This window comes from Centroberyx affinis, unplaced genomic scaffold, assembly GCF_046629955.1.
Source record: "Centroberyx affinis isolate AG114_WGS23_722 - 3 ecotype Tasmania unplaced genomic scaffold, CSIRO-AGI_Caff_v1 ptg001425l_1, whole genome shotgun sequence".
NCBI classification, from domain to species: domain Eukaryota; kingdom Metazoa; phylum Chordata; class Actinopteri; order Beryciformes; family Berycidae; genus Centroberyx; species Centroberyx affinis.
Window position 1 is genome coordinate 4224 of NW_027279902.1, and position 17709 is coordinate 21932.

The 17709-nt window shown below is 43.2% G+C and overlaps 2 protein-coding genes across 2 annotated transcripts in view; one reads left to right on the forward strand and one right to left on the reverse strand.

Annotated features, from left to right (window-relative positions):
* Nucleotides 1–240: 240 nt before the first annotated feature.
* Nucleotides 241–6914, reverse strand: LOC139650008 (elongator complex protein 2-like; the record flags this gene model as incomplete). Its single annotated transcript, XM_071526536.1, has 10 exons — nucleotides 6783–6914; nucleotides 6525–6603; nucleotides 6152–6222; nucleotides 5897–6038; nucleotides 4816–4893; nucleotides 4395–4459; nucleotides 4211–4277; nucleotides 1697–1843; nucleotides 1212–1307; nucleotides 241–341 (listed from the first exon to the last, which is right to left on the reverse strand). Coding segments are annotated over exons 1-10 (978 nt in total), but the record flags the coding sequence as incomplete, so codon positions are not given.
* A 7332-nt stretch (nucleotides 6915–14246) lies between these two features.
* ctnnal1 (catenin (cadherin-associated protein), alpha-like 1) overlaps nucleotides 14247–17709 on the forward strand; it is a 48692-nt gene continuing 45229 nt past the window's right edge. The window contains exon 1 of the mRNA XM_071526543.1: nucleotides 14247–14377. Within this exon, the coding sequence (XP_071382644.1) occupies nucleotides 14282–14377 (96 nt within the window). The 5' untranslated portion in view covers nucleotides 14247–14281. The remainder of the gene's footprint in view (nucleotides 14378–17709) is intronic.

The following is a 17709-nucleotide window of genomic DNA, read 5'->3' on the forward strand; positions in this document are numbered from 1 at the left end:
GGGGGGAGGCTCCAGTTCCAGATCATGTCAAAAGCTACTGAAAGGCAAGCTACTAGAAATGGAGAGGGAAATCGCTTCGTAGATCTGTGTGTGTGTGCTCGCATATCTGGGTATGCCCTTCTGCTTTCGCTTCAGAGAGAGCGATTGAGAGTGATTCAGAGTGAGTTTTTGTGAATGTGCGTGTGTGAAGTCTGTGTATGTGCATTCACTCTCATGTATTCCAGCATGCTCCACACTGACCTGCTCCACCCAGACTCCAGATCCCTCCTCAGGAGCCCAGAGGATCATGGTCTTGTCCATGGAGGCAGAGAGCAGACGGAGAGGCTGTTGCAGTTTGCCACCTGTAGGGGGAGACAAAGGAACGCTGGAGAATCAGCACAGGAGCAGCACACACAGTCAAGTCAGGCCTGTTATTGACCCCTCTATCACGTAAACATTTTCTACCTACAGTATACAAACAAAATCATGTTTAATGTGATGTACACAGAAGCTACAATGGATTTAAAATTATCTTTAGTAACTGCACTGAGGATAGTCTGATGGATTGAAACATCTGCTGCCTTTTAACTTCAGACATGAGCACTTTTTTCACCATGTCGCCTAATGAATGAAGACATTTTTGCATTGATCTCAGCATATTGAGTGCCCTTTGAGGCAGCTTGGCCCTGCCCAGTTGGTGTGCGGGTTGCTCTACCTTTACCTTTGATGCAGTTAGCTTTTAAGCCAACCAGACTTCTGAAAGGAAGGTTCAGCATGTTTAGAAGCCTTTCCCTTTGAGACTTTCCTTTGAGCCAATAACTTTTCACACCAGTGTTTTTCTTTCTGAGAAATTGCCATCAATCTCTTGTTGGCATTTGTTAGCAATACTAGTGCAAACCTATGGGAAAGAAACAGTGTCTCTCAGCATTGCATGCAAGCCATTCCATCCCAAGCCATTCCATTTACTTCCACAGGCTGTAGAAATACAATACATGATTGAACCGTTTGGAGAGACGATATGTATATGGATATGTGATTCTGAAAGAAAAGGTTTAATTCCCCGTTTGACTTGCACTAGCACTGCCAACAAATTCTAGCAGAAACATATTGCTAATTTCTCAAAAACAGTGTGAAACCTTTTGATTGTCCTAAAAATAGGCTTCATTAGTGATCAGTGGGGCCGGCTCCAAAAAAAATCCTCATGCTTCCCTTTAAAGTTTTGATCAAGGTACCTTTGTAGAACGGAGGCTGCCAGTGGACTCCATAGACCCAGTTCTCATGGCCTGCCAGGACTGTCTCAAGAGACACAGCAAACACTGCGGACACGTCTGGAGCAGGAACACAGGGAGGCCAGAAACATACCGTTAGTACAGCATATAAAGCGGATATAAAGGTTCTGAACACAAGAGATAGGAAATGCAGTTGAGAAAAGCGAGTATGCATAGATCAGACCTGGTTGAGCTTTAGCCTGTCTGAACCTTTTCTGTTGTCCCTCTACTTGCTATGGCACACCGACTTGCGATTCTAAATGCTCCATGAAATATTAATTACACTATGCATTACACTGACGCACGTAAACACAGCTTTGCAAAAACACACACGCTTGGTCATCTTATGGTGGCGGCGACCCCCGTGTGCCATGAAACCGTCGAAAACAGTATGTCTTCATTTGGTTAATTACCAGCCTTTTATAATCAAGTCCGCACTGGGCACTCACCTCTCTCCTTCACTTCAAAAACGTCCTCTTTCATTTTGATGATGGTGTGATCGTCCTCTGCGCGGGCGTCCGTCCCAGACTTGGCACACAGCCGCCACACTCTGATGAGACAGTCCTGTGAACAGCTGGCTAATAACAGCTCCCCACCTGAACAAGTTGGAGAGAGCACCTGAAAACCTTCCTCTACAGAAAGCCATTTTAGATTACCTTTCCACCGCATTTACCCCTATTGCTTTCCATGTTATATTAATTTATTTATGTTTACTTTTGACCCATTGTTTTACTTGTTTTTACTGTTCTTGTGGCACTTTGAGATGAATGAAAATTATGTTATAATTAAAAATGAGTACACAGATTGAAGAGAGATGTTTGATAACTCCGCAAGATGACTTTCAATAATATATGATCAAATCATATAATTTCCAGGTTGATAGGACCCTGATGACCTTGTTTTATAGAGCTTGTATTGATTCTGTGCTGCCTTTTTCAATTATCTGTCAGTACAGTAATCTAGGCATTCGAGAGAAGAGATACCAGGAGTACAGTTCAGCAGCTTCAGCAAAATATACATCAGGTGGTAATCAAAGCAAATGCAATTATCTCCAACTGCGCCCATTCCTTACATTTTGTGTTTTAGGTATGCCAAGAAAAACAGGCAAAAGAATTCCTGTATCCCTACTGCCTTAGGCCTCCCAACTGCTGGCACAGGGAGGAGGAAGGCCATGATTGTTTGTCAGTCATGATGTCATGATGTTGATGACGATGATAATGATGACAATGATTTATTCTGCTACTTGCCTGAAACTCTGCCTTGACACCTTCCACTGGCGACTGACTGTCTGTTATTTGTTGCGCCTGTCAGTCTTATGTTTTTATGTAACGCTGTTTTTAATACTGCAAAATAAATCAGCTATTGGCGACAAATAAAGTTGAAACTTGAACTTCAACTTACCCTGCCTCATGACTGTGGAATTGCTATGGATTTGACAAGACTGGATTTGATGCACAGTAGAGCATTTGCTTCCGACTTAAATTGTGTGATTATACTGGGTGAGAGGTTCGCTCTTACAAAGGAGAAAAACGGGTTTTGTTTTTCTTTCATCAAGCCCTTGGTTGAATGAGAGACAATCAGCTGATTTCAATCAAGTACAAGGGAGTAGACTACTGAGGTCGGAGGAAAATTGAATTAAGACAGAAACAAAAAGAGGGAAATAGAGTCATGCTCTGAACCTCAGTGATTAACAGCTACTGCACCTCTAAGCCTGCACTCCACTGGCTCCACAGATATTATAGAGGAAAGTGAATGTGAAAGTTGCCATTAGCCCAGTCATAAAAAAACAGGAGAATGATTTCAAAAACTACTATCACAGTGACACAGTGAACATTTTGTGATTCCTATGGGATGGTGCATATAAGTGAACTTCTCTGTGTGTCTCTCCTGGCTCGTAGCTGGGCAGTGTGGAGTAGGCCGTAGACTGTAAGTGGGAAGGAGACACTGGTGGAGAGGGCTGGTTGAGGAGATGAAATAGCTTTTACACTGCCAGAACAGTGCAGTAATGAAGTGCCCTTGAAGAGGGTTACACAATTAGTGGAGCCTGGATGGAATCCACACAATGCCATGTGCTAGTATGATACTATAGGATATCACGCTAGGTGGAACTTGACTTCAAATAACTGGTTTAAAGATATCCGACACACAGTATATTGTGATGCTCTACTGATCCACTAAGGAGAAATGTGTCGTTTTGCTTGCCCCGCTCTACAAGGAGGTCAAAGTGCACTTTTTTCTGCAGCTTTGCACGCTTTCTTTAGATACACCGAAGATAATGGAGAAGGAAGGAAGATATTGCACATGCTTTCCAGCCTAAAAAACCCTTGTCCACTAAAGAGGAAATGCACAAGGACGGGGAATACAACTGTCTGAAATTATGGGAGAAATGGGAGCACCTGCTGAACAAAATTGTTTCTGTCTGGATCTCATGCGGCTATCCATAGTTTAGCAGCGTTACGCGGTTTTGTCTAAATAAAATAAGCCTCTCACAGAAAAAAAGAGATTGGTCTGAATGAGACACTCTCATTAACTCCAAGCCAAAAACAGAAGCAGTCTAGTCCGCCTGATGGTATTTTCAGTGAAGACGGAAGCAGTCAGAAGTAAGAACTCTCTCTTCGCTTGTGTACTGTGTGGATAAACTCTTTGTTAGCCATCAAGGTCATCCTGCCTAACACCACACCACTGCAAAGGGAATTCTGCACATGGAATGCCTTATTTGTTAGCAATCATTGGTGCTAAAACCCACCCAGTTAAAAAGCTAGGTCGCTGGCTGCTTAGCATCTTTACTGTTAGCTTGCTGGATAGTTTCATTTAATTTAATTAATTAATGTTAGACCATCAGACAATGCAGACAGATTATAAAGAGAGGCTAGAATAACAGAATAACACAGTGTTGTTGAAATGAAGCCTGGTCCTAGTCTTCAGACAGTAACACTACCACTATATCAAACAGTGGCACTCACCTATGGACGCCCACTCCACCCCACGAACCCAGTCCTCATGTCCTTGCAGTGACATGGCTTTCTGGAGCTGGTAGAGAGCAATGTCAAATGCTGCTTTTTTTTTCTCAAGCCTTAGAAATTCAAATGAAAGAGTTGGCACAGAATACATGAATGAATTTCCCCAGAACCATCGATCTGAGCTTACCTGTCCGCTGAACTGCACATACAGATGGACCCGAGAGTCATCACCTCCGCAGGCCAGTATGGGAACTGTGAGAAGTGAGGATTAGGTTAGCACACTGTCATGCAGGCACACTCACCGAGAAGAGCTGCATATATTTACATCTGCGTCTAATTTATAAAACAGGAGAGGGGTGGAGGGGGGAAGGGAGGGATGAAGCACAGCATCAAACAGAGGACAGGCTTGTAAAAGAGAAAGGCAAAATGACATGAGATAGGCTACTTCAAACACAGATTGCATTTTGAATATGACATTCAGTTATAGGCAGTAAAGAAGTGGTGCAAATTGAGATGGATAACATGAGAGGACAGACGTGTGTGTCTGTATGTGTGTGTGTGTGGTGTGCAACGTAAAGCATGTCTGTGCGGGAGCGGCTTAGGCTTACCTCTGCTGCCTGGCAACAGTGCCAGAGAGACATCCATCATGAAACCGCTGCCGAACGATAAGGTGTGGAGGCACTCAGCTGTGGAACACACATGCACATGGAATTAGCCTTTATAATGTGCCATGAGTAATCTTGCTACACAATAAAAAATAAATTATGCTAAACTCTGTGGCTCTGCACACTTTATCAACCAGTGTTACTAAACCAACAGTCTCCCTTATGATTTCTTTAACGGTTCTTCGAGGGAGCAGTGGTGCAATTGTGGTTTGGTTCTTATAACAGCACCTGTGGGCAACATTTGTCCAAAGGTTAATTTTCTTCTCTTTTCTTTTATGTAGAGGCACACACAGGCACTAACATAGCGTAGCTCATATTTTCATCTGGAAAAATACCCCAAGGTTATGCCCAGTCCACACACACACACACACACACACATGCTCTTAATCTCCATAACTGTCAAGTAGCATCAGTGTTCATCTGCACACTTGGACAGAAAATGCAACAAAGGCGAGCTGTAATGGGTGACAGCTTGAAACAACATTGCAATATGACTACATGAAAAACACCATAACTGTGTGAACCTAGTTATTAAAATTTATGGAAATATATTCTAATTAGAACAATATTAAAACGAATAGTTGCTCTGATCTGTCAGTTTACATCATTTAGGCAACATAAACATTACCAAGAGAGATTACACAGTATGGCCAGTCATTTGTGTCCTGCATAATGTAGCATCTTCCATTTCTCTCTCACACCTTTTTTACTGTAATTGGCAGTTTACCTTGCCTCCCACACATTAAACATATTTAATAACCTTGGAACCAAGCCAGCCTACTGAAAATGTACGTCAAAATATAAAAATAAAAAATGAAGCACACCTAATGGAAAACCAAACAATTTCCCAATTCCTGCAAAGAAGCTGACTTTGAGATAACAGGTTACGAACGAAAAACCACCTACATTACCATTTCAAAACACTGTCATCATTTATATACAAACTTTATAATGGCCTTAACCATTCCATTAATCTGACACTAATAAATCTTTTTCCTATAAATCAATTTCCTATGTCTCTTACCTTTGGCTCCATCGCTGAGCCACAGTCTGACAGTGGAGTCTGACGCTGAGGAGGCCACCAGGATCTTTGAGTCCTCCATGTGGATGCCATCCACAGCACACACCGGAGCAGTGTGGCCCTTACACTCCACTGACTGGCCGAACTGGGGATAGCAGAGCAAATACAAGTTTTAAAGGCAGCACAGATATGAAGGTATATTTAGATAAGTGAGATATCCTGGGTCAGACAGTTTATTTGATATGACAGGTGGCGTACCTTCCCATCTTGTGCCTCCCAGACAATGACTAGATGGTCTGAGCCTCCTGACACAATGTGACTTTCTGGACCTGTGACAGTAGCAACAACACAGGTAGAACAGATATTACTTCCACAGCAAGCCACAATGAAGCAGACTAGTTTGATCCATTTAAACCACTGACTCACTGTTTAAAGCCCTGGACCAAAACTAATTAAATTATGGCTCCTTAAGACATCCTAACACTCTCCTTCACATGTCTCAGACAAATCCCTGTATATTTGCTGTGGAGGCTGACAATGTGATCGTGATTTAGACACGGGAACCCACTACAAACAGATCCACAACCCATTTTGAGACAAGTCCATCTGTTTCCAGCCTCAGCCCACTCACCACAGTCTTCTCTGTGAACCCACTGGACTGTGTTGACTCTGCCTGTGTGGCCGTTCACGACAGCGACAACACGTCTCTCCTACAACGATAACAAGGCATGTGTTTACCGAGGTGCATTTAGATAAATAACTAGTTTGATATTATACACATAACGTTAGTGATATTATTTAGGCTACAAGTAAGAAGTGACCGGTACCCAAGTAGCTGTGGCAACTAGCGCTAGCTGACTTTACGTAACATTTCAACGCATTTTCCTACCTGTGGGTCGTAGAGAGCCACCGAGTTACATGTCCCGAAAGCAATGGTGCCTCCACGACTCCAAGAAAGAACATTTGGTGTTCTGTTTGCACAGCAAGCAACATGGCATGTTTGCATCCTGGACGCCGCCATCTTGGACAGTAAAGTTGTGGCGTTACCGTAAATGTGGCTGTAGCTGAACTGACACATGACCAAAAGTTCCCTCCCTATTCAACAACAACCTGCACTAAGATTAAAATGTGATTCGGGGGTATTTTTCACGTACGAAATACTACATATTTTTTATTACGTTTATTCTGATATAATAGGGCACACATGTAGGGGTTTGTAATACAATACAGTGCACATTCACTCACTAAAGTGCACTGTCAGGTAAAGTCCAGTAGATGGGGTAAGACTATCACAAAATCTAGAGAATACTGCGCCAATGTAAATGGTCATGAGGCCTTCACTAACTGTTACATTTCTGGCTTATGAATATTTAGTCCCCCCATTGATTAACCGGGCCTTAGTTAGGTAAAGAATGACAAAAATGCAGCTGGCGAGTAGAAAATAATAATAATAATAATAATACATTACATTTATATAGCGCTTTTATCGGTGCTCAAAGACGCTTTACAAACACAGGATAAAACAATTTTAATAAAAAAAAATGGGATATCAAGTGAATACCAAGTGAATAGTAAAGATAATTTAATGTAATTTGAGCCACTCAGTGAAAGAAGGTCTAATAAAAATAATATGATCATTGATTCCTGTAGGTGAATTATCTTTTTGCTTGCCCCTGCTGCTACTGTGTCATGATATGGCACTGAAGGCTATTCCATGCATTTTTGGCACAATAAGCTGTATGAAAAAAGAAGGAATGACAAAACAGTTTACTAGTTGACAGTACAACATCAGGAGTGCTTGATTTGTCTAGCAAGCCAGGCAATGTAAATCAAACACATCTTGTGTCTATGTCAAATATTTGAAGCTTTATTCTATTACATTTTTTTCTTTTGCCCCGGCCTGATCAAGGCAAAGGTTGTGAAAACTAAATAAAATATACTTATCGGCAGTAATTTAAAAGCAAATGACTCATGACATTTTACATTTCTACTCGTTCCCTGAATTTGCTGCACTGCAAATGAAAATGCTCCAATATACACACTGTTGTGTCGGACTGTTTGTTATCCCCTTGCCAAGTGTTGACTGAGGGTGATTGGTCGCAGCTGAGCTAGCTGCCAGCCAGACAGCCCTGCTTGTTAGAAAAAGCCCCTGGGCCGTTTGGATTTCAAAGGTTGAGGCGACACTTTTGTCACAAGGAGTTTCCAGGCTCCCACTTGACATGATCAGGGGCAAAAATGTGATGGCGTCTGTGAACCCTTGAGACGATATGATAAATGACAATGTAGCAAAGACAAAGAGGGATAGTATGCAGGGCAGAGGGAGGGACCGAGAGGAGTGTGTGTGTGGTGGTGGTGTGTGTGCGTGTGTGTGTGTGTGTATGTGTGTGTGTGTGTTTGTGTGTGTGTGTGTGTGTGTGTGAGTGTGACAGACAGAGAAGAAGCATCGTTACCAACACTTTGGGTAGAAAATAGATTGTGCTCCTCTTACTGTTGCTGTCTCTCCTCACTCAGCCGGAGTGAGACAGCATCCAGACAGACTTGGCAGGGTGAGACGACCTCTCTGTGGACGAGACCCAGGCATCCGTGGGTCTCATCTCAGGAGTGGCAGGGAGGCAATAGCAGGGAGACGATGGCTGGGAGGCGGCCAAACAGCTGCATCTGTGAAAAAACTGCCCTATTCTCTTGCTTCCACTGTGCATTTGTCTTTCTCTTACAGTAAAATCTCCCTATACACGCTCATGTAATTACACGATTAGTTTGCTCCAATCATATGACTTGCTGCAGGAGGACAGGAGGTTTACTCAAGAAAAATCCTGTGCTGTTTTAGTATAAGGATGCAGCTTTGTGTGAGATGAATGTGCCTTTGCAATGGGGTGAGAAAGGTCCTTGCCACTCACATTCCTCAACTACAGCTCCCTCTACAGAGAGTTCCCCTGGCCGGTAACGATGGCGTCATCCGGCGAGAACACTTTGTATTCTGCGTCTCTGATGCAGCCAGTGGACACACTCTGCATCAGAAATGGCTCGCTCATTATCTGGCTCCAGCGCCGGACAGATTGAGGAACAGGTCCCCGTTAATTACAAAGTCCCGGAGAGGTCAAATCCATAACACACCCACAGTGCAGACCAGGCAGTATATGGATTTGTGATTAGTGGTATTGCTGCAGCAGCCACAGTGTGTGTGTGTGTGTGTCTTTCTGTCCACCTGACTCATATTCTGTCGCTCTGTGCCTGTGTGCATTTAAGAAACAGGGTGTATTAAAAGATAAACAGAGTCTCTCCATCACTCCTTAACTACTTGCCTATTTCCACAACTATGAAGTTCATTATTTTGGTTCCTTAAATTACTATCCAGTCTCTCGTGAAGCCTTCAGGCTCCACACGCACATCCAGAGTTACTGAGCTTTGGGTGGCAATATGGCATAATGCAACTAATGAATAAAACATTTATGGACATCTCAACTCTTAAACATTTTATTTTCTGCATTTATAAATTATTGATGTATACAGCAATGAAGTGGATTTCATCTGACAGCATATGTTTGATTTTATTTTTATTGTAGATACAATTTTCATTGTAGATTTCAAAGTATTCAATATGGATGTTATTCTAAGAAGATAGAATTTACTAATGCAGCATGAGTGTTGCGGGGGAAAATAATTTAGTTGTCTGGTTTTACACAGACTGGAAGAAGTTCCCTCTCTGTTGCTGTCCTCCTCTCTCCCCCCATGCGCCTGTTGACATTGGGCTGACCACCATGACCTGCTGACTGGGAGAACTGGGAGCTCATCCCTCCATGATAGCCAGAGACTGAAGACTGAGCTGCTACTGAGATAGATGGACTTGCCACTTGGAAGTATGGAGCAGCAGCGGAGTCACCAGAAAAGGCTGCCACAGCTGAAGTAGAGAAGGGAGAGTTGTACAAAGGTGGGGCTGCAAAGGGGTAAGGAAGGAAGGAAGAGGAGGAAGGGAGTAGGGAAAGGTAAGGAAAGGCTGAGGCTGACGCAGAGGAACAGCAGTGGGAAACACCCTGTCACTAATATCTTCTTCGGTATACTGCTGTCTGTGGCTCTGTCTGTGGGCCTGTTTGCAGGCTAGCAGGACAAATTAACTTTGTATTTTAGTTACAGGTTACACTTGTCAGATCTCAGTTAATAAAACATACCTCTCATGTGTGTCTCAAGTGTAGAATGAACACAATTCATGCAAGTCAATACCTTTGTGTTGCATTTTAGAATGCTGGTCAAACTATATAACTATAAAAAAATATAACTATTTTAATTTTTAATTTTAAAAAGCACCAACACAAACCTATCCTTGGAAAGCTCTGTGAAAAAGCACTCTGAAAAAAGTCACATTTACTTTTCTCACATTGAAACCGTAGTTTCCATTCAGGCTGATGAATATAGACCAGCATGAGTGTGTGTGTGTGTGTGTGTGTGTGTGTGTGTGTGTGAGTGTATTTGAGGTTGCGTGCATGCTTCCATGCACACATACAGCACATGCACAAGTGTGTTAATTAATGTACTGCAGGTTTATATGTCCCTGTGTGTGTTTGTGTGCACTGTTGTTTTCACCTGCTCAACGCATCTCAGCATCTCAGACAAACGAGACAACAGAGCGCTAGATGGAAACAGAGGGATAATGAGTGTGTGCAGGGTGTCCGTGATTATGTAACAACGGAAACCCGGACGCAAAACAAGGCGAGATTACTGGGCTTGGTGCTGTCTGTGTGGCACTTTGCTACTGCCTGTTTTTGTTTACATGCAATTAAATTAGCCTCGTCCCTGTGGGGGCCTAGCTGGCAGCAGGGCAGCAGTGGGAGAGCGGCAAATGACAGACAGACGGATGACACTCCTTATTAGCACTGCTGCTTTTCTATGCTGTTTTTTACTTGAAAAATCTAAAAAGTCTCCATTTTCTTATGCAGTGGTCACTATTTGGTCCAGAAACAGTGTAATCTTTCCCTATTAACATAAACACCTGTAAGGCAGCTAACATGGAAGGGCAGCTGCTGAAGCCTTAAACTGTGGAAGTCTGTAGGGTCTTCTGGGTCAGTCAACAAGAAAAGCGCAGCAGCCCAGCAGGACGCTTCACCTCGCGTTGACCCCTCCTCCTCCTCCTCACAGAGGCCCGTTCGGTCACTGCATCATTGTTAAGTGAGTGGGTTCAGCTGCAGGTCTCTTCCAAGGCCATGCTAGCCTGAAGTGCTATATTCCAGAGTGATCTTTTTTTTAATATATTAATCTATGTAATTAGGTCAGCAGGTCCGGGCTTTATCGTCGCCTTAGAAGCGTGTGTGAATGTATGAGTTGTGGTAATGAAGGCTACGACTCACAATTCTGCCATCTGGCACATGAATTGTTTCCCTGAAGTGCAAACTTTGTTGTTAAACTTATTTTAGAATATGCTGAAAAAAAAAACATTTTAAAATCCTCCAAAATCCCACCACAATCCCACCTCTAAATCCTACCTTTGAATCTACATATCCAACAGGGGATGTGACGGAGAGCGCTCGTTTTACATCTTGCAGTGTGCAAAATCACCATCTCTTCATAAGATTTTACGTTCGGCTCAGCAGTTCCTGTCCCAAGAGCTGTACAGCCAGGAGGAACGACACAGAGAGAGGGGAAGAATAAAAGTCAGCATTTCTGAAGCGTGTAGAAAGACAGTAGCAGCTGTTAGCAAGACAATCATACAATGCATAAGCATCTTTTATTTAATGAGTAATACCCTTGGACTGTGCGGATGAGCGTACACAAAAGGGACCTTGCTGCTTGTAGGGGTTTTCAGGCAAATTGTCAAAATGCAATGTGCCTAAAAGAGATTAGAGGCAGAGGAGCAAATATTTAATATTCCAGAACAAATGGGATACTGCTCAGAAAAACAAGCCTTTTCCCAGCTTCTGATAAACTCTGTGAGTGTAGGCACACTTCTTGTTTTTGTTTGTGCTGTCGAGCTTTAGGAAACAGTTTGTCGAGGTGATAACTGGTTGATATTAACATTGTAGGCAGAACGTAGCGTATTTCTCACCTTATTCTGTCTCTTAGAACTTGTCTTCCACGAACAGAATTGGGGCCAACACAAGTTGGAACAATACAAGTAGCCTGAGCACAACATGTTTTCCTTTTATCACTTGGTTGTGATTGTGAGCCTCAGAGCAGATTAAAAGCCGTATAGATGTTATCTAGTTAGTAGTAGAACCATTCATCAAAGCAGAACACACAACCCTGCGTCCTCATAGCAGCCAAACCGCTTGCATGCCTTCATAATGATGCAGGCCGTGATGTGTGTGTGTGTGTGTGTGTGTGTGTGTGTGTGTGTGTGTATGTGTGTGTGACCTATGTAAACAGGGAGGGTTAAACTAAAGCATAGCTCTGGGGTTTTAAATAAACACAGGCTGGGGCTGTGAGTGGCAGGCATCCTTACACACACTCACTTACACACACGCACACATACACACACAGACACACACTGTAACACACTCACACACTGCCATTGCCTCCGCTGCTGACACAGAAAAGTGCTAGCCACCATAGTTGATGATAAAGCAGGCAGCAAAAGCCCTCAGTACTAACAGTGCCACAGTGTTTATAAGCCGTATCTGCTATCAGCCATCTGGTGTGGTGGTAATATGAAGTGTTGCTTGCCACTTGTCATCCAGTGGCTGCACTTGTAAAGTTAGAAGTAGCTATTGGGGCCGATTAAGGATACTGGGAATTTGGCAGCAGTTAAGTCAGGCTCTGATGCACATGAACAGACACAGTGAATATTGGGTCCCAATATGGATGCAAGTCTTGTTCTGGGGGGCCACAGAACGACAAGAGGAGCAATGTGTTATTAGCATGGACCTCAGGACAAGGCTTATGTTTTTTTTCCCATTTTGGTCCGGGGCTGCAATATTTAAGAACCTCTGGTGCACTCAAAACAAACATCCACAACTCAAAAACCTCCACACATTCATTTACTGGTCAATAATCAGCGACATTCCTAATTGAAACAATAGTTTTTGGGCAATGATAGTGCTAGTCAGCTTTCATAACCAGACTTTCACCAGTAGTTGCCTGTTCAAAATCTGTCTAGGGAGGACAGTTTTGTTTTAGTCTGCACTGGAAAACAATGCCTTTATTCCTGCTTGTTCCAGTTTGTCTCTATAACACAACAGTTGCTGTATCATAGTTTTGAGAAAACTGAGTTTTTTCGCAGTTGCAGCAAAATATAAGTATAAAATATTTATAAATATACACTTGAGGACCACAAAAAGCATTTTAATCCAGACACTTTAAGGGCCCTCCCTCAGCTTGGGACCCTTGTAGTCAGTACCCCTATTCCACCCACTACTGTGCCCCAGATAGTAAGATCATGAGAATTCATACTTCATCAGACAGTCCTAGTTGTTAACATTTTAGTTTTTAATATTGCATTCCAGTCAATGGAGCTGTCCCATGTGGCTCAGTATAGCTGGGTTTAATTGGTATATCTGGCATACGTTTTGAGAGGATGATATAGGTTTCTCAGTCTCTGGAGGGATAATATAGGATTCTTTGTCTCAAGGATCAAACCAGAGTAGAAGCGTTCCTCCTCTCTGAGGGGCAATGAATGCAATGAAATAAGCATGGAAGAACAGCACAATAACATGGTGGCCATTATGAGCATAAGTCTATTCAAGTCTATTCAAATGTAAAAATCCTATAGAAAATTAAAATCACCTAGACTAGGGGTTCCAGAACTTTTTCATGTCAAGGACCCACAAATAGATGTACTTTATACCATATGCATTTCATATGCTTTTGGCCCGGGACACCCCATGTGAGAATTATTTTGTAGTTTGATATATCCTAACTTTACACAGAACTACATAACAGTCTGTAGGTGGGGTGACAGCAAGAGTAAGGAGTGAAACCTACGATTAAAACATAGTCACAGTCATCCTTATACATTCTCTGATTGTGCTAAACTCAATTAAGGGAGGAAAATAATAGTGAAATCAAACTATTTCTCGTTTTGCTGGGGAAGTAGTTGACCCCCCGTTTGGGGACATGAGAAAGTAGACAGCAATGAAAACCTATGGTAGGTGTGCGTGCTTGCGCGCGCGCGTGTGAGCGTGTGTGTGTGGTTGCCCACAGTGGTGTGCTGCAGTCCGCTCCCTGCCGTAGTTGAGTAAACTACATGGACATTAGCGGGCGCAGCGGCACAACCACCGAGCCAGAGTGGATTAAAACGGCATGCTTGTCTTAGAGAGGCGCTCGAAAAACGACTGTGTAACCAAATAAGAAACCCTGGTGTGCAATAGGGAGTCCATTACACCAGTGTGCTGCTGGAAAACAGAAAGGGAAGGCTTTTGGTAAACTCAGTGCATTGTGTCAGGCAGGGAGAGCTCGGCGGGAATGGCTTCATCTCCGTGCGGCAACAGTAACTTTGATTCCGGTCTGGAAATCAAAACTCGCTCGGTGGAGCAGACGCTTATTCCTTTAGTATCGCAGGTGAGTTGTGTGTGGAAAATAGCTGTTTAAAACTTTGTCTCATGTCTACCCAGGCGACGAATAATTTTTTTTTATTATGTTTCCTGAGCTCGGGGCACTTTGAAACGGTGTCCCAGGCTACTAACTCTGGCTTCACAACAACGGCTCTGTTCGCAAACATGAGGCCAACTTAAATCCTCGTAGGAAATACTGTTCAATAGTTGGGTTACGCTGTTATTACACTGAGACATTTGTATTTACTGCTACGTTTCCCTCTTTGTCAACTCGTGCTGCGTGTTAAGCCTGTCACATGTTTGGAGAATTTGCACGGAGTTGTTACATTGTGTAGTGATGACATTATCATCAATATAGGGTAATGTTGCATGCTATTTCACACTGCAAGTTCTCTAGAACAGGGAATATCAGACTTTTCACATTGAAGACATCCAGAGATATGCATTAGACCACAGAACCGCATTTGAGAAGATGTTTTGTTGTTGTTAGGCAGGATTTGGTACATAATTACATAACTGTATACAGTAGGTGAGGAGGTAAGAGTAGGGAAACCTGTGATCAGATCCGTTTTTCTTGCACATTTCCTCATTCTGCTAACCTCTAGTCAGTGAAACAATAGTGAAATAAAACTATTTTTCATTTTGCTGGGAACACCCTGGAACCCTGGTGGTCCTCAGACCCCACTTTGGGAACCACTGATCTAGAGGGTGTAAAAGTTTTCACCGAAGTCGAGTGTTCCCCTTTGCTAGTCCTGAACAGCATTGACCCCCACCTCCTCTAATTGGGCCACTTGGAGGCACATGTTTTGTTTTTCAATAACCATGTGGAAGATGAAAGACCCACTTAAGGCCACTGCACTCTTTCAACAACTGGCCTGTTTTCTCCTGCACACAGAAAACAGTCGTGCCAGGTTTAAAAGAATAAGGTATAGGTCAATGAATGAATGAATGAATTTATTATTCTGGTGCAACAATAACCTCTGCAAACTGCGGGTCTGTTTCTACTTATTTTTAACATTAGGCAGTTCATTTCCATTTTCAGGAACAATATCAGATCGTTCAATTTACAAAGCCTCTGCTTCAATAGGAGCTCCATTGTTTTTTCCATTGGGCTGATTTCCAGCAAGTCACATTGGACGGGAGGTGGGTTGTATCGCTTGAATAGGGAAGTGACTGCCAGTCTTATAAATGCTAATTTCCCCTTGTTGTGCAGGAGGCTGAGGGTCAGAGACCTGTAAATGGTCTGTTGTTTCCACTGAGAGACAGTGGAAGAGAGAGGCACGGCACCGGAGGGTTAACAGGGCCTGGGACAATACCATGATGAAGGGTCCCTGCCGCTGTCCTTCCCCCTGGTTCCTCCCTCCTATTGCGCTGGCTCATTTGAAAGATACAAAGTCATTCCTGTGCTGAATGGATGTGGTTTGGAATCATGAGAGAAGATCATGTGTTTCCGTGTTCTTTCCATGTAGGCTTTTCATTTTGCAGTCATTCTGTCTACGCTTTATTGTAGTATCTTTATCAGACTTTCTGCTTCAGATCTATCTTTCATGAGTACATCGAAAACAGAGTGTAAGAATGTAGTAATGCTATAAATGAAGGGTAAACCTAGGTGTGGTTATACCTGTTATGCCGTATTTACAACAGCAACTATAAGAGAAGGGAAAGGAATCACTTTTGATGTGTTGCGCAAATACACTAAATCTGCCATACTCTAGATTGTCCTTATCTATTATTAATGCTGCAGCAAACTTCTTATAGTGTGTTCCTGCCAGCTGCACAAGACTGGCTGTGGCTCAAGTTCGCCCCAATCTATATCGCAGCGCTGAAGATTTAAAGGAATAGTTCACCCAAAAATGGAAATTCTGTCATCATCTACTCACCCTCATGCCAGTTGAAACACAGGTGACCATATAACACACAGGGATAGCAGCCTTCTCCAAAACAACTGAAGTCAGCGGGGACCTGTTCTTCAGAGTTCCAAAAAGACCTACAGTATATTTACACCATCATTTAGTGCAAAGTACAGCTGATTGATTTGCAACAAATAATGGTGTATAGGTCTTTCTATTCACAGTGTGATTGTTTGGCTGTTTTTGTTTTGGAACTCTAAAGAACAGGTCCCCATTGACTTCAGTTGTTTTGGAGAAGGCTGCCACAAAGTTGTGCTGGCAACCTCCCTGTGTGTTATATGGACTAACACATTTCACCTGTGTTTCATTTGGCATGAGGGTGAGTAGATGATGACAGAATTTTCATTTTTGGGTGAACTATTCCTTTAAAGAAGAATGTGGGTGTGCAGTGACATTCAACATATTACCATTCACTGTTGCACAGTGTTCTTCAAGGACATATGTTTTCTCAACTTTGTATTTTCTCCCAGTGTGAGGCATGTCCCCATAGCAACAGCTCTCTGCAATGTCGAAAGAGAAACATTTCTTCACACTGTTTACTCCATATGGGATATTTTGTTGTCGCTGTCACTGTTGTGATGTCATCAGGGGTACAGTCACTCAGCGCTGGCTGGTACAGTGTCACTCCCCCCACCCCCCACCCCCCCACCCCCCGCTGTGGGTGCTTTTCATTGTATGGAGGTCGAAGATTGCGTGAGGCTGCTTTGTGTGACTTTTCTCCTTCAGGAGGTGTGTGTGTGTGTGTGTCCGTGCATGTGCATGCTCATGTGTTGCAGGGGTCATTAGATAACAATCAAGGAGGAAATGAAAGAGCAGTGTCAGTGAGAAAAAGTCTGTGTTGGGGAAGGTTATTGTGTTGTGCGCTATCCCCTTCTTGTATCGTGCTCCTCTCCTCTCCTCTCCTCTCCTCTCCTCCTCTGCCGTCCTGCTATATGACGTTGATCTCCTCAGGCCTCTGTTATCAGCTTCACTCCCACCAGGGTGTAATTATAGGCCTGGGAGACTCCCGGCCCAGTGCTATGCACGCACACACGCACACACACACACACACACACACACAGACACACACACACACACCAGACACAAACACATGCGCACAGTCCCACCCACCCCCTTCTCTTTTCATGCTTATATGTTCACCTGTCTTATTGGTTCTTTGTGTGTGTGCCTGTATATCTATTTGACTGTCTGTCATTCTGTCAACTTCATGCGTAGCACTGCAGCCACTTTGACTTTTTGTAATTTATCTGTTTGTCTGAATCGGTCTCAGCCCAGTTTCCACCTGGCTGTTTTCTAGCTGCATCCTCCATCATTCTGACCGCTCACTCCGCCCTTTTCAAAACAGAAGGAACCTTTTCCTATTCCAACAGAAGCACTTTCCTCCGCTTTGAATTCACTAATGTGCTTTACTTCACCTTTTCTTTTGCAA